The 23,802-nt window shown below is 44.2% G+C and overlaps 2 protein-coding genes across 2 annotated transcripts; both read left to right on the plus strand.

Moving 5' to 3' along the window:
* The first annotated feature begins 638 nt into the window (after window positions 1-638).
* On the plus strand, window positions 639-5,962 carry IQCF3 (IQ motif containing F3). Its single transcript, XM_032290642.1, has 4 exons — window positions 639-656; window positions 835-882; window positions 4,794-4,841; window positions 5,564-5,962. Exons 1-4 carry the CDS (start codon window positions 639-641, stop codon window positions 5,960-5,962), a joined length of 513 nt encoding a protein of 170 aa, XP_032146533.1.
* Window positions 5,963-17,580: 11,618 nt separating this feature from the next.
* On the plus strand, window positions 17,581-18,060 carry LOC116559589 (IQ domain-containing protein F5-like). The gene has a single exon (XM_032290643.1). The coding sequence runs from the start codon at window positions 17,581-17,583 to the stop codon at window positions 18,058-18,060; it is 480 nt and encodes a 159-aa protein (XP_032146534.1).
* Window positions 18,061-23,802: the final 5,742 nt, after the last annotated feature.

The raw sequence follows: 23,802 nt of genomic DNA on the forward strand, positions 1-23,802 counted from the left end.
AAACAGCCACAAAGTGATCAGAGTGACAGTGGCAGGAGGACAGGAGTAGAAATTGGCTGAGGTGCCTCCATCACAATCATGCCTCAGCCCTTCTGCTCACCAACGCCTGTCCACTCTGATTTTCAATAATAGAAAAACACCCAAACTCACTGAGGAGAGCTGATGGTGGAGAAAGCAAGGGAGCCCTGGGAGCCAGCCAGAGCCAGCCTGGCGAAAAGACCCATGTGCCCCGCTTAACACCACACCTTCTGCTCTTCAGTGGCTGATGACAGGGAGGGCCTATGGATGAACCAGTCCCCAGGTCATCCTCCAGGCATGACAGACTTACGGAGGCTATGGTTCCAATGTGGACTCCAATACATTCATGGCAGGAGGGAAATAGGTAGGTGTTTGCTCTTTATCCATCAACTCTGAGCCTGGAGTAGGCACCCGCGTCCCCGATGATAGTTGCCCTTATGACACCTTGGCCATCTCCTTCTCCACCCCTCCTGCCCCTCCCAAGACAGGAAAGCAGCAACCACTGCCACCACCAGAGGAGCCCACTGGGGAAGGGACGGTCTCACACATATAACGTAAGTTGGCAAAGTTCCTCCGGCCCACGAGGAGGGGCATGATCACCTGAGTCATTGCTGGAAACCATGGGCAGTAAATTCTGTGTAAGACTCAGGCACACACACTCCCCCAGGGGTAGGGAGTTGTCCCCTGGCAGAGGGAAGCATCAGGCAACTACCTAGGACCCAGGCAATTAAAGGGGTGGGGGAGCTGAGGCTGTGGGGACTTTGCAGCTAGGCTGGTCCTCATCTGTGCTCCCCGACTCCCACATTCCGATTGCAGAAGTCCAATCCAGGTAAGGATCTGAACTGGAGAGAGAAACTGCGGATGGTAAGTGGGGCTCAGGAGGGTGAGAGAACAGCAGAGCATTGGCTCTTTGACTCCAGGCCATGGAAGCTGAGGCTCCGTCTCAGATCCCAGGAGTGTTGCCTCAGCTTTGCCCTCCTATCCCTCAAGCCCTCCCTCTCCTGGGTACGGTGAGTAAGGTATGGGGATAGAGTAAGGAGACAGGCGATAGCCAGTAGTGAGGGGAGGAAGCAGCGTGTGCACAGGGCACCTAGCAGGTGGAGCTCAGCACAGCCGGAAGTGGAAAGGCCCAGGAGGGTGCGGAGAAAAATATTAAAAGTGTCCAGAGAGGAAAGAAGAGGTCACACCCAACAAAGAAAGAAATCATAGTAAAAACTTCTCATAGAAAGTGGAACAAAGTTCTCAAAATTCTGAAGGAATATTATTTTCATTCTAGAATGTAAAACCCAGCAAAATTGTCAGGCAGATTTGTGGACAGAATAGAGTCATTTTCAGTCTTGCAAAGTTCTACCAATTTATGTCCATGTGCCCTTTCTTTGGAGGCTGTCCTAAGAGGTGCTCTGTGAAGATGAGTGACGACATCCAAGACAGAGGGGAAGGGAGTGTGTACGACTGTGTTCCTGTCATGTGGTAAGGCTCAGTGTGAAGAGTAAAGCAGAATCTTCACAGAACACCATGGAGCCCTGGATGTGAATGCGTTTGTTTAAGAACTACATTTCCCAGAATCCCCTTCCCTGATTTTTGGGTCCAAGTTGCCAAATGGGAGGTTGCATGAGACTGAGGAGGCAGAAGTGAAGCGGGTGGTGTTTCTGACGTCAGACATGGAGGCTGATGGACACAGGTGTCCAGAGCCTTCTAGGTCTCCCTCACTTTCCTGCCATGCATCTGGCTCTCTCCTTGCCTTGCTGACCAACAGCAGCTCCTGGCCTACTGCATGAGGCTTGGCCCTGCACCCAGATGGACAACAGCTTTCCTAGCCCTCTCCATGACCTTCTACTTCACAGCGCCAGTCAGCAGCTGGATGTGCCTGTTGCGTAAATTCCTTTACAAGCTCCTATGTGCCCACCCTAGAGAGCTTCATAAGCACTACTTAGTGACTTTTTCTCTGCACCTTCAGCACTTTCTTCCAGATCTTCCGTTTTCCAGATGCTCACACAATCGTGTAAGTTCTAATTCCTATAATGAATTCCTTATCCCATATCATCCAGAATGACTCTGTATCCCCTATGAAACCATGCCTGCTACATGTGGGATCCAGTTAGTAAGGGCGTCCTCACAGGGGAGAGGGGAAGGAAATTCCAAGGAGATACCATGGAGAGGATACTCCAGAATAATGACCAGGCAGTAGGTATGAAGAACAGCTACACAGATTGCAGAGAGTGGTGCAGGGCTCCACGAAAAAGCAGAGTTGATTGATTAGCCAAGTGTTGGTGGAAAGTTGGAGATGAGTTAGTGCAAACCATGGCAATAAATAGCTCCAGGAAAAACAGACAGGAAGTAAATGAAAGGCTATGTCATAGCAATCTACCATGTTGCTAAGCCCCAATGGACAGGAAATACAATCACAATGATGGAAGCACTGAATACCTACTGACCCAAAAACTGTGATGCTATAATCATATTGAGAGGAGAGCAGAAAGGTGAAAACAGGGAAATCTTCATTTCATGAAAGTAAGTCAATAAATAATATCTAAAAGAGAAAATGAAGAATTTTCAATATACTATGTTATAGAAGTCAATCATATGAGAAGTATACAGAAAAATAAATTTTAAAAAGAGAAAAATGACAACAAAAAAAGAGAAGTATATGGAAAAATTAAAAGTAGCTGTCTCACCAAAGGGACAATCTGTTACAGAAAATCTTCACAGTTATTTTTCTTTTTTCAAAATTATAAGCTTCTTAAAATAAATCATTTTATGCTCATCATCACTGGTCATCAGAGAAATGCAAATCAAAACTACATTGAGATACCATCTCACACCAGTTAGAATGGCGATCATTAAAAAATCTGGAGACAACAGATGCTAGAGAGGATGTGGAGAAACAGGAACACCTTTACACTGTTGGTGGGAGTGTAAATTAGTTCAACTATTGTGGAAGACAGTGTGGCGATTCCTCAAGGACCTAGAAATAGAAATTCCATTTGACCCAGCAATCCCATTACTGGGTATATATCCAAAGGATTATAAATCGTTCTACTATAAGGACACGTGCACACGAATGTTCATTGCAGCACTGTTTACAATAGCAAAGACCTGGAACCAACCCAAATGCCCATTGACGATAGACTGGACAGGGAAAATGTGGCACATATACACCATGGAATATTATGCAGCCATCAAAAACGATGAGTTTGTGTCCTTTGTAGGGACATGGATGAACCTGGAAACCATCATTCTCAGCAAACTGACAGAAGAGCAGAAGATCAAACACCGCATGTTCTCACTCATAGGCGGGTGTTGAACAATGAGAACACATGGACACAGGAAGGGGAGCACTACACACTGGGGTCAGTTGGGGGGAAATAGGGGAGGGACGGTGGGGGTGGGGAGTTGGGGAGAGATAGCAAGGGGAGAGATGTCATATGTAGGTGATGGGGAGGAAGGCAGCAAATCACACTGTCACGTGTGTACCTATGCAACAATCTTGCAAGTTCTTCACATGTACCCCAAAACCTAAAATGCAATAAAATAAATAAAAGGAAAAAAAAAAAGAAAGCAAGACTGAGTGTTAGCAGGAAGGGAAAACTACATTTTCAGTGTAATTTGACATGACATACAGCACAACATTCAAAGTTACTAAAAGGGTTACAATAAAAGTTAGCAGTTCCAGGCAAGCTGGTGAACAAAATTTTGTTGCTGACTGGAGTTCTTATGTTTCCAATATAGAAAGACCTACCATGAATAAATCACTTAGAATGTAAGGAGTAAAAACAGGCATGGGTATTAATACGGTTTGGCTGTATCCCCACCCACATCTCATCCTGAATGGTATGTCCCATAATTCCCATGTGTCATGGAAGGAACCCAGTGGGAGGTGATTGAATTATGAGGGTGGTTCTTTCCTGCACTGTTCTTGTGATAGTGAATGAGTCATGAGACCTGATGGTTTTAAAAAGGGGCCTTTCCCTGAACAAGCTCTCCTGTCTGCCACCATGTGAGACATGCCTTTCACCTTCTGCCATAATTATGAGACCTCCCCAGCCACGGGGAACTGTAAGTCCAATAAACCTCTGTCTTGTAAAAAAAAAAAAAAAAAAGAATAAATCATTTTAAAGGATGTACATGAAGTTTCTTTATAAAACCATCTCATTAAATGTTAAAAGATCTCAATGTAAATGGTAGACCAGAATCTAATAGAAAAACACGTGATCTGGGTGGTAAAGCATTTCATTAGAAAACTACAAAAGCAGAATTGTAAAGGGACAATGAATTCTAGCATGTCAAAATTATAGATCACTGTGGAAGGAAAGATAACCATGAAAAAAGTTAACAGGCAGATGACAATCTGGGAAAGGATATTTGCACAATTTTTATTCAACGGAGTTGCTTGAGGAAGTCGCACAGGAGGGCAGGTGTTTGCTCCTTATCCATCAACTTAGAGCCTGGAAAAGGCACCCTAGACCCTGGTCATAGTTGCCCTTGTGACATCATCCCCTCTCTTCCTCCACATGTCCTGCCCCTGCCAAGGTCAGGGAGCAGCAACCAGAAAGGTCATGATCACCTGAACCACCGCTCCCCACCATGGGCAGTATATGCTGTGTAAGACTGAGGCACACACACTCCCCCAGAGGTTGGGATTTGTCCCATGGCCCAGGGAAGCACCAGATGACTTCCTAGGACCCAGGCAAAAAAATGGGGAGCTGCAGCTGTGGGGACTTTGCAGCCAGGCTGGTCCTAACCTGTGCTCCCCGACCCCCACATTCTGATTGCAGAAGCCTAGTACAGATGAAAACACACTAGAGAAAGAGAAGCCGCAGCAGGTAGGTGGGGCCCAGGAGGAGAGAACTGCAGATCATTGACCAACCTCGGTTCTTGGATGTGGAGGCTCCATCTCTGATCCCAAGGGTGCTGGTTCATCATTACGCCCCTATTCCCTCAAGCCCTCCCTCTCCCAGATGAATTGCATGTTATGGAGATAGACAGTAGAGAGGGGAGGAAGCAGCATGTTCACAGACCGCCTGGCAGGTGGGGCTCAGCACAGACGGAGGTGGAAAGGCCTAGGAGGATAAGGAGGGACTGAGAAGTGGAAGTGGGAGTCCACAGAAGTGAGGTGAGGGAAGACCCCAAAGGGCTGTGGCACCACACCAGGCATGAAGAGGCAGCATCGTGGGCCGGAGTTTGGACCAGGACACAGGCCATAAATGCAGAGATTCACTGATTCTCATAAAGATCCTTCAGTTCCTCACACCCTGATCTTCCAGTCAGGTCGTCTGGACCAGAAAGTGTCTCCCCTTGTCCCATGGACTTGAGAAGTCCACAGGTCAAGCATATCCCAATTTCATAGCTGAAGACACTGCTCTGAGGGTGCCCGGAGCCATGGACAGGACAGAAGTAGAGGACCTCAGAACCCGCGGCGGCGGGGGGGTCTGATTCTGTAAAGAATCAGTCCTGGGAACCAGCAGTGGGAGAGTGGATTCTTTGGAGAACGACCTGTGTTTGATGTTGACAAATTCACTGGGAGTCCTTTGCTTTGCTTGGCTAGTTACTTCTTGCACAACTGCATCACAGAAAAAGGGTGAAGGCGGCTGGGCAGATCCAGGCCTGGTGGCGTGGGGTCCTGGTGCGCCGGACCCTGCTGGTCGCTGCCCTCAGGGCCTGGATGATTCAGTGCTGGTGGAGGACGTTGGTGCAGAGGCGGATCCGTCAGCGGCGGCAGGCCCTGCTGAGGGCCTATGGCATCCAGGAGCAGGCGGCGGTCAAGCTCCAGGCCTGCATCCGCATGTGGCAGTGCCGGCAACATTACTGCCAAATGTGCAACGCTCTCTGCCTGTTCCAGGTCTCAGAGAGGAGCCTTGCCTTCCAGACTGATGGCTTTTTACAGGTCCAATACTCAGTCTCTTCAAAGCAACCAGAGTTTCACATTGAAATCCTATCAGTCTGAAAGGCCTGGGGCGTGGAGAGCAGGTTCCACTGCCCTAGTAATTGTCTGACCATGTCATGTGAGTCTCAGTAATTCCCACCACTTCAGGGACTTCTGAGATTCAGGCCCTGCTTTTTATCTACCTGAGGAAAGACTTCAGTGAAGGTACCTTTTCCCTGACCTTGCAATGAGTGACCCCTGTGAGGACTGACAGTGGCCATATGCTGCTGACTTTACATGCAAATCAGAAATTGGAGCCCAAGGCTGTCCTGGTGTGCAGAGCCCAGTGTCCCACTCCACAGCTCTGGCCCCATTCCTGTCTCCTGAACTTGGAATTTGAAGGGATTGAAATTTCCCGAAGACTGGGGGCATCTCCTCCTAGAAGAGTTGCCCCTGAGGCCATGCTCTTTCATTTGGCCATCGGGTCCAGCTGCAGCTTGCACACATTGGGTTTCTATTTGGCAAGCCCCTGACCGGAGTCAGGGCCATGGCACACTCTCTTAGGACAAGTGCAGCTCAGGAAAATCACAGGGGGCTGGCCTGAGTGACAACTGGGTGCAACTGCCCATCAGCCTCCAGGTTACCAGCCTCATGCTCACCTGGAGGCTGATGGGCAGTGTCAAAAAACAAAGTTATGGCCGGGCGCGGTGGCTCAAGCCTGTAATCCCAGCACTGTGGGAGGCCGAGGCGGGTGGATCACGAGGTCAAGAGATCGAGACCATCCTGGTCAACATGGTGAAACCCCGTCTATACTAAAAATACAAAAAACAATTAGCTGGGCATGGTGGCGCGTGCCTGTAATCCCAGGGACTCAGGAGGCTGGGGCAGGAGAATTGCCTGAACTCGGGAGGTGGAGGTTGCGGTGAGCCGAGATCGCGCCATTGCACTCCAGCCTGGGTAACAAGAGCGAAACTCCGTCTCAAAAAAAAAAAAAAAAAACAAAGTTATAACAAATTAAGTTTAAAGATACTAATTGGCCTTTATTTGTGATTTTATAATTGGGCAATCCCTCAATCTAAACAATGAAATGAGTGTTCCTGGGGGCCAAGTAGAGGAGGTTGTTTCTATACACAGAAAAGGGCCGAGGAAAGCAGAATCAGTACAAAAGGCAGATTGGCGATTTCATCAGTTACTTCTCTTGCAAAGGTGAAAGCACGGGGAGTGCCTTCTGTCAGCTGATACTGGCCTACTTGGGGCTTTGCTATTTTTTCTAGCTTTCTCAATTTCTCTCAAGGTCAGATAAACAGCTTACTTTTGATTTCATGATGTGGAATTTCAGCACAAGTGGGTTTCAGATGAACCCATTTTGGTTTCATCTGTTGGTCCTAGTTCAGGAGCTCGGTCCAAGCCAATGGCCTCCTATAAATTTTATTTAACAGCAGGAATGTCCCTATGGGAAGCAGCTGATTCATGATCTTAAGGCACCTGAGCTCTGCCTCCCTCCTGCCTCCTCAGCACCTGCTTCCCCAGGGCACTGAACACAAAGAGGGCTCTCACTGCCCTTGCCGCCTCCCTGTTTGTGGCACCACCCTAGGGACAGCAGCATAAACCGGGTGATGCTCCCAAATCCCCTGCCTTTCACCTCTAGTGAGTTTGACTTCCATCCTATCTCAGTCACCCTTCCTATGATCATACCTTAGACCATTGCCTCCCAAAAGTTCTGTGAGGAAGGACCACTTCTTGAAAATGTTGAATCCATCACAGACCAATTAACATGTAAAATAATAAAAGTGAATTATGAGAAAGATATATGAAAAAGTCATTGAGAATATAAGCCTTGTTTGCATCATGAGAATACCCATAATATACTATTCCCATTTGCTATGTAAATTTCTTCATGTTTATTACCCATCTCTGTAGTCATCCAACTGGTAAGACTTGAAGCTAAAGAAGCTGGCAAACTGGCAACAACAATGAACAGTGACAAAAATAAATGCCCTGGGCACACACCAAAAAAAAAAAAAAAAAAACCAAAAAACAAAAAACAAAAAAAACCCTTTCTAGCCAGACACCAGAAAAGGGACAGGCTAACAAGATACAACTTTTGGATAATAACTGCTCTACTCCAGCCAACCACCACAGAAAAATCTGTGGTCCCACCCCCAACCATGCCAGTTAAGGCACAATAAGGAGCCTGGACTTCCACCCTCCCCAGGCTGCAGTGAGGACCCCAGTCCTCCTGCTGGAATGGTCTCAACGAATATTGAACAGGCAGCTGTAAAGGTGGAAAGTTTTACAATTTAGGGAGAATTGCCATAGTATTGACTATGTTCAGTCTTCCAATCTATGAGCATAATATGCCTCTCCATTTACTTAGATCTCTGATTTTGTCTCAGTTTTTGTGGTATTTACCATGCAAATCCCATACATGCTTTATTAGATTTACAAGTAAGTATTTTATTTATTAAAGCTATTATAAATGTTTTTTTCATTTTGGTGTCCACATGTTCATTGCTAGTGTATAGTAATATAATGGATTTTTCTCATTGCTTTATACTTGAAAACTACCTGAACTCACATTTTAATTCTATAATTTTTCTTTGTTTTTGTCAGATTCCTTAAGTTTTCTACATAAACAATTATGTCTTTTGAAAAGATGGACAATTTTCTTTCTTACATTAGGATCTGCATGTGTTTTACTTTATTTTCTTGCCTATTGCATTGGGTATAATTTTCCAGAACTACGGTAAATGAGATTGATAAGAGTTGATATCCTTGCCCTTTTTTTCCAATTTAGGGTTAAAGCATTCAGTCTTTCACTAATTTTACTGAAAATTTTTTTTTTTTTTTTGTTTGAGACGGAGTTTCGCTCTTGTTACCCAGGCTGGAGTGCAATGGCGCAATCTCGGCTCACTGCAACCTCCGCCTCCTGGGTTCAGGCAATTCTCCTGCCTCAGCCTCCTGAGTAGCTGGGACTACAGGCACGCGCCACCATGCCCAGCTAATTTTTTGTAGTTTTAGTAGAGACGGGGTTTCACCATGTTGACCAGGATGGTCTTGATCTCTTGACCTTGTGATCCACCCGCCTCGGCCTCCCAAAGTGCTGGGATTACAGGCTTGAGCCACCGCGCCCGGCCTTTACTGAAAATTTTTATGATGAATGGGTATTAAAGTTTCTCAAATGCTTTTTCTGCATCAGTTTATATGACCACACAGTTTTTTATTCTTTAGCCTGTTTAATATGGTAGATTACATCAATTGATTTTGGAATGTTGAACCAGCCTGGAATAATCCCTACTCGGTCATATATGATTATTTTTATAAATTGCTGAATTGTTTTACTAACATATTGTTAAGAGTTTTTCCATGTATGTCCATGATGAATATTAGTCTGTAGACTTTTGTAGTTTTTGTCTGGATAATGCTGTTTTCATTAAATGAATTGGGATTTTTTTTTCTAACTCCCCAAACTTGTTAGGGAAATGTTATCTTCTGTTCTATTTTCTACAAGGGGATGTGCATGCTGGTTTTTACCCTTTAAATACTTGGTAAAATTTGCTACTAAAATCACCTGGACCTGGAGGTTTCTTTTTCAAGGAAGTTTTAAAATTCTGAATTCAATTTCCTTCACAAGACTGTCCAAATTATGTATTTCATATTGTTGAATTCAGGAAGAATTTTTTCTTTGCCAAATTGGTCCATTTTCTCTCGGTTGTCAAATTTATGTGTGAAGAGCTGTTCATGATATTGTCTTCTTATCATTTTAATGTCTGAAGAATCTGTAGCGATAGCCACTGTTTCATTCCAGATATTGGTAATGTGTGTCTCCTTTTTTTCCCTTAGTCATACTAGAGGTTTTTCAAATTTATTAATCTTTCCCTAGAACCAGGTCTTTGTTTCAATGACTGTATTTTTTCCCTATTTTCAATTTTATTGATTTCTGCTCTTATTTTTATTTTCTTCATTATGCTCACTCTGGGTTTATTTTGCTCTTCTTCCTCTAGGTTCCTGATATGAGAGCTTAGATCACTGATTTGATGATATTTATAATTTTAATATAGGTATCTAGGGCTGTACATTCCCTTTTAGCACTGCTTAAGCACCCTCTAAGAAATTTTGATATGTTACATATTCATTGTCAGTAGTTCATTGTATTTTTCAAAATTTCTCACTGAAACTTCATCTTTGATACATGTAACATTTAGAAGTGTGTTATTCAATTTTCATGTTTGGCAGGAAGAGCATAAAAATGACACTGCATTCTTCTCACAGCATCTCCTCAAGTGCGGTAGGATTTCAGGTTTTAACTTCAGTCATGCTGCTCACTTTGATCACTGGTTAAGTTGGTGTTTACCAGTCTTCTCTATCATAAGATTATCCTTTTTCTTTTTGTAGGTATTTGGTGAGGAGATACTTTTAACTTATTTAAATATCCTTATTTGGATCAAATGGTTAATTAATTTATTTATATCAGTATGAACTCTTCATTTCCTATTTTATTCAGTAGGTTTTAAGACATTAAAATCTGGATTTATTTAGATCCTCAAATTGTTTCAGATTTGGCCAGCAACAGGCTCTTCAACTTGGCTTCTGTGTGTTTTTTGCTTTTTGTTTTTCACACATTGTCCTCATTCTTTGAGTACTTGCTTATTTTCTGGCACAAAAATATGTTCCAGGCTCACCTTATACTTTCCTGCCCAGACCGGGAATTAACCATTTCTCCATTATTCCTTTTAGTGAGAGTGATGGTTAATATTGTCAACTTGATTGGATTGAGGGATGCAAAGTGTTGTTCCTGGGTGTGTCTGTGAAAGTGTTGCCAAAGGAGATTAATATTTGAGTCAGTGGACTAGAAGTGGCAGACCCACCCTCAATCTGGGTGGGCAATATCTAATCAGCTGCCAGTGCAGCTAGGATAAAAGCAGGCAAAGGAACATGGAAGGACTACACTGGCTTAGTCTTCTGGCCTATATCTTTCTCCCATATTGGATGCTTCCTGCCCTCAAACATTGGACTCTAAGTTCTTCAGTTTGAGGACTCTCAGACCTTCAAACACAGACTGAAGTCTGCCCTGTCAGCTTACCTACTTTTGAGGTTTTAGGACTTGGACTGGCTTCCTTGCTCCTCAGCTTGCAGACAGCCTACAGTGGGACTTCACCTTGTGATCGTGTGAGTCAATACTCCTTAATAAACTCCACTTTATTCACACATGTATCCTACTAGCTCTGTCCCTCTAGAGAACTCTGACTAATAGAGTGAAAAATGGTGTTTAGAAGCCAAATTCTGGCAGTAGGTGTGCTCATTGTTATGGGGGTGATGATGCCCACAGGCCCTCTCAGTGGACAGACGTATGAACATATTTTTGTGCAAATGCACAGCACATACACACACACTTATATCTATATTTATTTCTATATCTATTGAGATCTATGAGTTCACACTGATACCTTAAATTCCAATCAAAAATCAAGAAGTTCAGTCTAGTTTTTACTTTCCCCATTTCCAGTTCCTATTTCTAACAGATACTTGACTCCCATTTTTCAAAATTTTCTTATTTAATCAATCTTCCCTCTTTTGAACCAATCTTTCATTGCTGCTGCTGCCCCACTCCCATGCACACCCCCTCCTCACCCTGCTTGGGCTCTGACCCACCAAGTCAGAAGGCTCTCTGTGTAGATTCTCCACCTTACCCCATTCAAATTCTATCATGACAGCTGACCAAGTACATCAAGATTGTTGGCATTTTGAGGTTCAAGGGAGCCCTCAGCTCCCCTGAGAGGACGTTTCTCCAGGTTCTTGGTCTATCACTCACCCAAGAATGGGAGAGGAGACCACGGCACAGTGCACTCATAAAGCAAATACCGGACTCGAAAAGTTTTTGCAGGAAAGTGATTTATTTAGGCAGAGAGAGAAAAAGGAGAAGGAGAGAGAAAGAAACAGCTAGCTCTCACACTGAGAGAAAGAAAAGCCACTCTCACACTGAGTGAGATGGGTCCCCAGAAGGGGGAAAACCAGAGAAGGAAAGCTCCTCTCACACTGAGTGAGAGAATCCAGAAAGATGGAATCCAGGAGAGGAAAGCAGCTTCCACACTGAGTGGAAGGGAATTGAGAGAGAGATGGAGTTTAGGAGAGGAATAGCAGTTTCCACGGGGGTAGAAGGGGACCCCAGAGGGGAAATCCATCAGGATGTGGTAGACAGGGACTTTTAACCTGGGAGGAATTCCCTCCTTCTCCAAGTCCCCTGGCCAATGAAGAGTTCCTTAAAACTTCTGCTGGAGTGATTGACCTTTGGTTCTTCCCACCCATGGGAAAATTTAAACAAAGACAGTTAAATCTCCCCGATGGAGAGAGATGGGAGAGGGGCATGGTGCTGGGAAGTTCTTGCCCTTAAAACTATGCCCCCTTGTGGACCCGGAAAGAAAACACATTTCCTCAAGGTGAATGAAAACAGATGCAACTCAAAACATGTAGTGGCACAATTTCAATGGCTGAAGATAAAATACTTAAACACCTAAAGCACAAATAAAACCAATAGTTTACCCACCAGGGAGTAAGTCAGATCGACATCAGCTTTCTCAGCAGCAGCACTGGCTGCAAAGGGAGAGTGGAGCCACAGTTCCAACTTTCTGCAGAAGAATCTTATTCAGCACAGAATCATAAACTCACCCCAATGTTACCCAAGTGCAAGGATGAAATAAAGATCAGTTCTTACAGGCAACAATAAGAAACTTTCCAATACTCCTCCAAAATACCTACTGAGCAATGAGTTCCATGACAGTGAAAAACCAAGAGGGGAGGCACACAAAGAGCAGTGGTGTTTCAGCCCTCTGATGCTGCTACAACAAAATACCACAGAATATGTAATTTATTAAAAAAATGGAAATTTATTCCTCACAGTTCTGGAGGCTGGAGAGTCCAGGATCAAGGCCCTGGTAGATTTGGTACCTGGTGAGGGCTATTGTGCTTTCAACATGATGCTTTGTTTCCGCATCCTCCAGAGGGGAGGAATGTGTGTTTTCAGAAGGAGGAGGAGATGGAAGGGCAAAAATGGGTGAAGAGAAGAATCAGGTGTATAATTTTTATGTCAATTACGAATTGTATTTGCTTGCTATAATAGAAGCCTAGACGACAGCAGCTCAAACAAATTAGAGGATTATTTCCACCCTAGATGTGGTCAATACCTGCCTGGGAACCAAGCTTTGTCTCTCTACTTTCCCATGCTGCTGATTGGTCTTTTTTCCTCATGTTCTCTAAATGGCTGCCAGAGTGCCAGCTATCATGTGTACATGCCAGGAAATAGAGGGGTAAAGCAAAGGGCAAGGAGGCCAACCTACTGAGGGAGCCTCCCATGAAGCTTTTTCAGAAGACCACCCAGTGACTTCTGCTGACATCCCTCGGCCAGTGCATGTCATGCAACAACCCCTAGTTGCAAAGGTGGCTGGTGAAAGTCATCTTTTCTCTTATCCCTAATCTGGGCATATTGTTACCCCAGATAATCATGGTTCCATTAGGAAAATGAGAAAAACGAATACTGGCTAGGCAAGTGCAGTCTGCCTCAACTTCTATAGTGAAAAAAGAATGAAAGTCCAAACAATTCCCTACCAATTCAGCAAAAGACAACAAAAGTGAAAATGAAAAAAAAATTGACAGATGGAAATCATGAAACAATATGACAATAAGTCAAAGCATATTAGAAGTAAAAATAACTGTGAATTTATAGTAGTGTCTATTAAAATACAGAGACTTTCTTGCTGGATCAAAAGAGAGATGTATTTTGTGTACAGAAGGAGATGGGAAGTCGAAAATAAAGCAGTGGGTAAGGATATAGCATGGAGGGACTCCCACTTCTAGTAATGATGTGCTAAGGAATTGGAATGGTCCTTTTGCTGAAGATAACTAGAAAAACTGATAAAAGTATTTTTGAAGTTACTGCCTGAAGGAATTGAAAAACAACAATGCAGTGAAAAATGACTGGACCATGATCCAAGCTAAGAAAGACACAAGAGATGCAAGCCTGGCATGTGGGTGTTGTTCAGCCCCTTCATCTTCAGATGCTTCCTGCGCCTTTCCTGTCCCAGGCGTCCTTCCCATGACTTATCCTGTCTTCCATGCTGTCCTCTCTGTCCCCTGACTAGCACCTATCTTCCCCACACCCTTCATCCCATTGCCTTCACACTGAGACCGCAGTGTACTCACCCGAAACATTTTAAATGCGGTCCTCAGTAACACCTGGGCAGAAATTCTGAGGGGGACCAGAGCCTGACACTGACTACTCAGGCTGTGGGCAGAGGCCCTTCTGCTCAGATTGAGCTTGTGGCAACAGCTGGCTTTTCAGTGATCAGGATCAGACAGAGAGGGTGCCTGCTTCTGCAGTGACTGCCTTGATTCATCTTCTCACTATGACAGGAGAGCAGTCAAAGACATTTGAGTCCTAACTGAGGCTTTAAGGGTATCCTGTCCTGGATGTGTCCTGCTTTCCCAGGAGGCTGAAAACTGGGTGCCCTGCAGATAGGACAGACACAGGGGATTCAGCCACATTGAGGGAGTGTGCCCTGTCCCCCCAGTTCCACTGTCTTCATCAAAGATAATCATTGTTAAATCATTATAATCAAAGATAATATGTTAAATTTCCTGATTCCCTTCTTTTTATAATGCCTTTATAACATGTGCATATAAATAGAGACTGGGAGCATATTATCTTTCAATTTCATTTTTTTTCACTTGTACTCCTCCATTACAGCACATTTCATTAAGTGGTCAGTTTAATGTGTTTTCACAATCCTATATTTCCCAGAAACCACCACCCAAAACAAGAGATAGCATATTCCTCCTTCTTTGTGCTGTTTGCAAGCAACATGCCTTGTATCCCTACACTACATGTAAACTACATTCTTATCTATTTTACCTGTATAATAGCTTTGTCTGTTTTAGGATTTGTAATCATCTTGTAGGGACTCCTTTATGTCTAATTTTTTTTTTTTTTTTAGACAGAGTCCCACTCTGTTGCGCAGGCTGGAGTGCAATGGAGCTATCTCAGCTCACTGCAACCTCTGCCTCCTTGGTTCAAGTGATTCTCCTGCCTCAGCCTCCCGAGTTAGCTGGGATTATAGGCAACTGCCATGACACCTGGCTAATTTTTTGTATTTTTAGTAGAGGCGGGGTTTCACCATGTTGGTCAGGCTGGTCTTGAACTCCTGACCTCAGGGGATCCACCTGCTTCAGCCTCCCAGAGTGCTGGGATTATAGGTGTGAACCACCACACCTGGTCATCTAGCTTCTTTCATTTAGCTGAACATTTCTGAGATGCACATATAGTATATTCTTTATGAATGTAATTATTTTTATTACTGTGCATTATTACAGTATATGAATATGTCACTAAATTATTGTCTAGTCTCCTGCTAGTGGACATTTGAGTTGTTTCCAGTTCTGACTTATTTCAATAAAGCTGCTATGAACATTTAGGCACATATATCTTGTAGACATGTGTTTTCATTTTTTTTCTGAAAACTTTAAGGAGTGAGCTGCTGAGTTATAGGGCAGATGCATGTTGAAATTCATTAGGAAGTGCCAAACCATTTTCAAAAGTGGTTCTACTGTTTTACACCTTTCCGCCAGCAGTATATAAGAGAGCCAGCTATTCTGTATCCCTGCCAATATTTAGTCTAGACACCCTAGAGAATGGCTAAAAAATAAGCTGTTTTTTCTGATTTGGGTTCCCATTTTTATTTTCTTCATGACTAATGATGTTGAGCATCTTTTTGTGTGCTTCTTAGCCGTACATAAACTCCTTTTCTGAAGCACCTGATTAAGAATTTTGCTGCAAACTCATTCTGTGTCACCCTTATTTGGCTCTATTGTTTGACTGACCTGAAATCCATGTAATTGAATTTTCTATCGACGGAGATTTAAGTTGCCTCAATTTTATGTTTTTATAGACCAGACTGTATAACCAAAGTCATAGATGCTCTTATATCATTATCACGCTTCCCTCCTCCACTCTTCCTGCCACATATGTGGCTAGAGGAGCACACACCGGAGCGTGATGGAGTCATCTAGCCCCTAACCATGGGCAATTTTGGGGACTGCAGACCTGAAGAGGTTGAACCTACTACCACCAAATTATGGGCATTTGATGTGGTGTAAGATACAGCCAGTCCACCCAAAGTTTTAGGCAGGGAAAGGTGAGAATTCCCACAGTTAATCAAGATGCCAGCCCTCTGTCTAGGGTCTCTGGGCAAGCTAGGAGATTGAAGATTTGCTTTGCTTGGCACTGAGTTCCACAATGAATGACCTACCCACACCTCCTCTTTAACTTGATTGCAGATGCCTGTCCAGCTTAAAAAAAATGTAATGAATGATGATGAAAAAAACGTATTGATGAAACAGAAACCGAAGAAGGAAAGGAATAAGATACATGAACCTCTTCTTCCACCCCAAACAAAGGTAGGTGACAGCAGGCTCTTAATTTGGGAAAGACCTCTGACATGCAACTTCTCTGACCCTCAGCACTCAATAGCGATGGTTCTCTTCTCTGTGGCTCATAGCTTGGGATGATCAAGGAATTTATAGCCCAAACCAGGACACATTTGCAGAAGGTGGTGCTATTACTTCTCAGGAATAAGCATCAGAAACTTAAAATATCCCTAGCAACCAGGACAAATAATTGCCATACACAGAGGTGGGATGATCAGCAATTGACTCACCCTGAGATATCTTCTATTTCTGTATCAGCCTGAAAAAGGTGGGTGACTGAGACATGGAGACTTGGTTGCAGGGCAGATAAAGCCTGAAATGTGGGGACAAGATTATGCAAAGTTCAAGAGTAGAGTGGTGAGCACTGTTTGGATAATGCATTGTCAAATCAAGGGAAATCAATTTAAGCCTAGAATTTGGGGTATGTGTGCACATGTGTGTTTATGTGTATGGTAACTGAAGTTTGAGGTATGGAAACCAAAAGTGTGTGTTTGTGTGTGTGTATGGTAACTGAAGTTTAAGGTATGAAAACCAAAGGTGTGTGTTTGTGTGTGTGCATGGTGACTGAAGTTTAAGGTATGAAAACCAAAGGTGTGTGTTTGTGTGTGTGCATGGTAACTGAAGTTTAAGGTATGAAAACCAAAGGTGTGTGTTTGTGTGTGTGTACGGTAACTGAAGTTTGAGGTATGGAAACCAAAGGAGGTCAAAGTGAGAAATAGATAACAAAGATTCCAAACTCTGTGGAATGGGGAAAGTTTTAATATTGTGACATGACAGAGAGAGAGCAGATTGTGGATTTGAGCTGGAGTCGGGAGGAGCGGGCAGGGCCAGCAAAGGACCCCACTTCTCCAGCTGGTGGGAGGATGTGAAGGGAAGTGTCATGGATGTCAAGTAGGTGGTCCAGCCCAGGTGGAACATGGTAACACTTCAGCCTCTTGACCACAGTGTCCTTGCTGTAGACTGGCCGACAAGGTCAGTGGAAATTTGGGTGAGGTAGCCAGGGCAGTATGCCTCCATTTTACAGGTGGGGACATTAGGACTCAGAGGTCAAGATGAGGTGATCATGTCCATGTCCATGTCCTGTGGGTGGCAAAGGGTGGACACCTACCAGGTCTCCTGGGTCCAGCTCTTGTCCCATTCATGAACTTTAGAGGAAGGGGCCATCCCTCATAGAGGATCAAGGCCCCTTCCTCTCACACCCTGGGGCTGACTGAAATGTGATAATGTTTCCTAAGTGTCCTTCCTTTTCCTTGCACCCCTCCCCACTAAAGAAGCCACTTGGTAACACTGAACTGGCCTCCACAAAGATCCAGGCCTGGTGGCGAGGCACTCTGGTGCGACGCACACTACTGCATGCAGCTCTCAGAGCTTTGATCATCCAGTGCTGGTGGAGGCAGGTGCTGGCAAAGCTGCTAGCGAAGAGGAGGTGGGCGGCGTTGGAGCTCTGCACACGGCAGCAATGGGCAGCAGTCAGGCTGCAGTCCTGGGTCCGCATGTGGCGTGTCCGCCGGCGTTACTGTCGTTTGCTCAACGCTGTCCGCATCATCCAGGTCTATTGGCGCTGGCGAAGTTGTAATCCCCGTGGCTTTATCCAGGGCAGCTACGAGCTCACAGCAAGTCAGCTGAGTCTTAAGCTTGATATCTTCCAGGGATCACAGATTTGCCGAATTACAGACTGCATCCCCTTCCCAATAAAGAACTGACTGGGTCTGCTCCAACTGTGTGTCCCTTGTTCTCTATTAAACAAGCTCTGATTTTTGTCTCAGCAAAGGGTCAGGGAAATGAGGACAGTTACCTGTCATCTCATAGGTCAGCCAGCTTGTCAGGGGTCCTGTGGGGAGAAGAATGTGACAACCCCATGCTGGAGGAGCAGGGCTTGTGACAGATTAGCAATGTCAGCTGTAGATGAGGGGGCTGGGGTTGCAGGGCCACCAAGAAGGCCAGCTCCAGGAAGACTAGTTCATGCCATGGTGTGTGTAATGGCGACCCCTGTGCCCATGCAGTATGGAGGCCTGTGCCATCCTTTGCTCTTAATCCTGCAGTGTCTTTTCTTAGAGCAAGTTCGGAAGCCTTCCCTGGGTCTACATAACCCTGCATGGTCTTTCTCTGGCCATCTCACCCTCTCTATGTCCTCCCTGGCTGCTCTGCTACTTAGCAACTATCCCAAATCTGGGAAGTTTGCTCTGCTGCCTGCTCTCCTAGGGCCGTCGGCTTCCAGATGGAGCTCCCACTCCATGCAGGTTTGTCTCTGTGCAAAGGCGCCCTCCCCAGCTCCTCAGTCTGCCTTCCTGTTTTCAAAGTCCTCATCCTTACTTGAGCTTGTCTTACCCGATTGTCTATTTTCTTTTCCCCTCTAGAGGGTGGCCTCCAGGAGGGCAGGACTCTGGGGTCAACGCTGTGTTCCCAGGACCTATAATGGGGCTTGGCACATAGTGGTTCTCTCTTTATGTATCTACACATATGTACAGGTTCAGTATCCCTTATCTGAAATGCTTAGAAGCAGAATAGCTTCAGATATCAGATGTTGGAATGTTTGCTTTTTACTTACATATTCAGCATCCCTTGTCTAAAAATCAAAATCCAGAATTCTCCAACAAACATTGTCTTTGAGCTTCATTTTGGCAACAAAAAACTTCCAACTTAAGACCATTTTGGGTTTTGAATTTTTAGATTAGAGGTACTCAATCTGTATATATTTAGATATCCAAATCACCCAGTTCAGAGCAGACCCCCGCATCTAGCTCTTACACCCCAGGAGGCAACGTTCCTCTCACTTAGTTATTCCCGGGCTGGTACCAGGACACTAGGGACCACCTCTACAGCTTAGAACTCACCACATTATCCAAACCAGCCAACTGTAAATGCTTTACCCTGCCCTGCCTTGCCTTTCCCTCAGAAACTCAATTAAGACCATGAGCTCAGATCTCCCCTTGCTCCTTACTCTGCCACCTATGACCAAAACCTGGAACCTCCCTTGTCACCTGCATAGCATACCACCCACTGTAAGAACCAGGATGTGGGAGTGTAATAAACTTTGTTTCGTTGAGTTTCTTCTTGTCTCCACTTTTGGCCACACCTGATTCATTTAAAAAAAAAAATACAGGAAGTGTGTGTGTGTGTGTGTGTGTGTGTGTGTGTGTGTGTATGTGTGTCTGTGTCTGTAAGTTTGAAGTGTTCTTCATGTAACATGAGACTAACCATTTTCAGATCAACCACATAAGATTAACCACTAAGCTAAAATTAACAATTTGGTGGTATTTAGCATATTCACAATGTTAAGCAACCACTGTCTCTATAAATTTCTCACACATTTTTATCACAATAAAAGAAAATCCCATTCATATGGTTTGGCTGTGTGTCCCCACCCAAATCTCACCTTGCAGCTCCCATAATTCCCACGTGTTGTGAGAGGGACCTGATGGGATGATTGAATTACAGGGTTGGGTCTTTCCCGTGCTGTTCTTGTGATAGTAAATGGGTCTCACAAAATCTGATGGTTTTAAAAATGGGAGTTTCTCTGCACAAGCCCTTTCTTTGCCTGCTACCATCCACGTGAGATGTGACTTGCTTCTCCTTCTGCCATAATTGTGGGGCCTCCCCAGGCATGTGAAACTGTAATTCTAGCAAACCTCTTTCTTTTATAAATTTCCCAGTTTCAGGCATGTATTTATCAGCAGCGTGAAAATGAAATAATAACCCATATTCATTAAACTATCATTTTCCATTATCCCCAGCCCCTGGCAACCCCCAATCTGCCTCTGTCTTCATGAATTTACCTATTCTAGATTTTTTATGTAAGTAGAATTATACAATATCTTGTGTCAGGCTTCTTTCACTGAACATAACATTTCCAAGGTTCATCCATGTTGTAGCATACATTGCTACTTTTTATCCTGAGTAATATTCCATTGTATGGATATGCCACATTTGTTTATCCATTCATCATTGATGGACATTTGGATGTTCGCACTTTTCGCTCTCGTGAATGAAGCCATTGTGAATATGTAGCAGCTACATCATGTTACATTCCCACCAGCAATGTACAAGGGTTCAGATTTTTGTACATCCTTGCCAACATTCACTATTTTCTCTTTTTAAAAAAATTATAACCATTCTAGTTGGTGTGATGTGATATTTCATTGTGGGCTTGATTTGCATTTCCCTAATAACTAATGATGCTGAGTTAGGTGCATGGTCTCCATTTGAATACCATCTTTGGACGAATGTATATTAAAGTCCCTTGAAATAATTTTACTTGGGTGGTGATTGTCTTTTTGTTGTTTTAATACACATTTATCTGATGAACGAATACATGATTCACAATTCTATCCAGATCTTAGATCTGTGGCTTCAGCACAGATGAAATCCTACTGCTTAGAAAGAACTGTCCCACCATCCCTGGATGATTCTCTCAGCCAACCACCCTAGATCCCTCACACCCAATAGGCACATTGTTCTCAGCCTCAATCTCTCTGTTATCGTTTCTCTCTGGCAGTGTTCCCAAGTGTGTGAGTGTGTGCATCCTTGTGCACAGCGGGATGGGGCAGGGTCTATTGTCTCTCTATTAATATACACACAAGACCAGAACATTCCTGTAATGCAGAGAACTATAAGGAAAGGGAGTCAGCTGTGGATAAATCAGCTCACACCTAGAATCATGGGTGCATGCTGCTCTCTTTCTCTGTGGGGTTTTGCCTGTCTCTGTCTCTGCCTACCTCTCGTAATGTTGCCGTTTATTCTAATTGTCTCTTCTGCTCCTCAGTATATTTCCCCATTGGTTTCCACTTCCCCCTGTCTGCTCTCTGCTAATGTCATGTCTCCTTCTACCTCTTCGGCTCACTGGATTTTCTGGATCTGTAAATTGCCAGTCCTCAGACAATCAATTTGCTTTTCTAAATCTTGATGACCCCTTGTCCACAATAGCCCCACAATCATGGGATGAAGAAGCCTTAGAGAAGGCACCAATGTGGTTGCTCCTGGATGATGGAGGTATGACTCACTGGGGCTCAGCCAGGATGTGCAAGTGCTTAGAGGAATATCAGAACACTTAATGCATATGATTGGTTCAGGGCTGAGCAAAAGACCCAAACCAGGTCAATAAGCCTCAGCTCTGGTGCTGTCTTAGAACTACTTGTTTTGCTAACTACAGCTAGTGCTCGACTTATGACCACGATTGGTTCCAACAGACCAGTCATAACACGATTTGGTTGTAAGTTGAGTAGGTTATATGCATGCGGAGATGGTAGTGCTGCTGGAAGCTGGTCCGCACTGTCGTACGCCCAGCTGGGCAACGTTTGCGCTGCCAGACGCGGAGCAGTCATGGCTAGCGATTGTGGTTGTAAAGTCGAATGGTCGTAAGTTGCAAAAGTTGTAAGTCGATCAATACCTGTATAGGGATTATGTAAGCAGAGCTGCTGGGGGCGCCACACAGAACAAGCTTGCTGAGAATGAAGCCAACCGACGAAAATACAGCCAAGGAATGGAGAGGGAGGGACTGAGCCTTGCAAAGCCTGAAGCTTGCCTAGCTGTCCTATGGGAAATTTTAATTTTGTGAGTCAAGATACCCCTATTTTCACTCAAGTCAGTTTTCCAGGCCATATATCTAAAGAGTAGGACACCTCATTGGATTAATAAACAAAGAGTGTTTAATACCATGTGAGCAACGTTTCAGGAAGTGGTTTTCAAACACTGGTTTTTGAATCAGGAACTTGACAGAAGGTGTACCTAGGGAGTTATTGACAGTAAATGTGGAATTGTCTCTGAATTAATACACACAGAAGACCAGAACATTCCTGCAATGCAGAGAACTATAATGAAAGGGAATCTGCTGTGGATAAATCAGCTCACACTAGAATCAGAATGGCCAGAGGTGTAAATCGAACGTGCGTTGGTCACAGCTCTGACCTATATATAGGTCACAGTCCAGATTACTGGGCCCTACCTAGCACCCGCTGGAACTACTGGGGTACAGCATAGGTATATCAGGTTGAAGGTGGCTGTGAGTGACAGCACAATCAAAGGAACAGTGGTTTCAATAAATGGGAAGATTTTTTTCTCTTTCCCATGTAAGTCCAGTATACGTGATCCAGACCTGACATGGCACGTCACAGGGTGAAGAATCCTGGCCCGTCTCATGTGTTTTTCTGCTATGTATTGCCTCCATTTCCAAGGTCATTGTTGATTCAAAAATGGTTGCTTCAAACTCAACAATTACATTCACAATTCAGCCAGCAACAAGGAAGAAAGAACAAAAGCAAGACGTACTCTTATCCCTGATAATACACATGCTGCTTTTCCCACAGCCCAGAAGAACATAAAAGATCTGAACAAAGGAGAGACATACTGTATTTATTGATAGAATTTCTTAAAGTTGTAAAATTGTCATTTGTCTCCACGGTAACCTATTAAACTCACATTCCAATATAATAAAATTCAGGTCAATTCTAATCAAAATCTTATCATGACTTATGAGAACTTGACAAACTAATGCAAAAATGTCATATTACAGAATTAATTTTCACAATTAGTTAAATCCCTTTTGAAAACAGAATAGGAAAGTGTTCACAGACACTAAAATGTGTTACAAAATGATTAGTGTGTTGAGACACTGGCTACTAAGGATCTAAGTGGAATAAACATTTAATTACAAATTTGTTGTGTTCACTCCATCCTCCTCCTTGATGCATGTAACAAGGCAAGAGTTCCGTCCCCACCTTGGCAGAAGATAGGTTTATTTACAAGATAAGTTGAACCAGAGAGCATCTGGATGCAGGGAGTGCAGGCATAGCTGGCGGCAGTGGTGAAGCACCATACCAAAACCCAAGGGAGTATGCCAAAGTGTACAGGTGAAACAGAGAAGCCTCCAGCCCTCTCTGCCAAATCAGCTTCCCAAAGGCTTGCAGAGTTTCATTATCCTACTCCCTTATGCAAGATTCTGGGATTTCTGTCTGAGAAAACTGAGACAAAAACAAAAGCAGAAGGGAGGGGCTTAAAAGAAATATTAGAGACAGAAGAAAAGATTAAAAACCACACATAGGAGAATTGCTTGAACCCAGGACGCAGAGGTTGCAGTAAGCCGAGATCGCCCCACTGCACTCCAGCCTGGTGAGAGAGCAAGACTCTGTCTCAAAAAAAAAAAAAAAAAATCACACATAAGCCAGGCGTGGTGGCTCATGCCTGTAATCCCAACACTTTGGGAGTCTGAAGTAGGCAGATCGCTTGAGGTCAGGAGTGCAAGACTAGCCTGGCCGACATGGCGAAAACACCCACTCAACTAAAAATACAACAAATCACCCGGGTGTGGTGGCAGCTGCCTATAATCCCAGCTACTCAGGAGGCTGAAGCAGGAGGATCACTTGAGCCTGTGAGGCGGAGGTAGAAGTGAGCCGAGATCACATCACTGTACTCCAACCTGGATGAGGGACTCTGTCTCAAACACACACACA

This window comes from Sapajus apella, unplaced genomic scaffold (genome assembly GCF_009761245.1).
Source record: "Sapajus apella isolate SASKATOON/1434 unplaced genomic scaffold, GSC_monkey_1.0 scaffold23, whole genome shotgun sequence".
Lineage (NCBI taxonomy): Eukaryota > Metazoa > Chordata > Mammalia > Primates > Cebidae > Sapajus > Sapajus apella.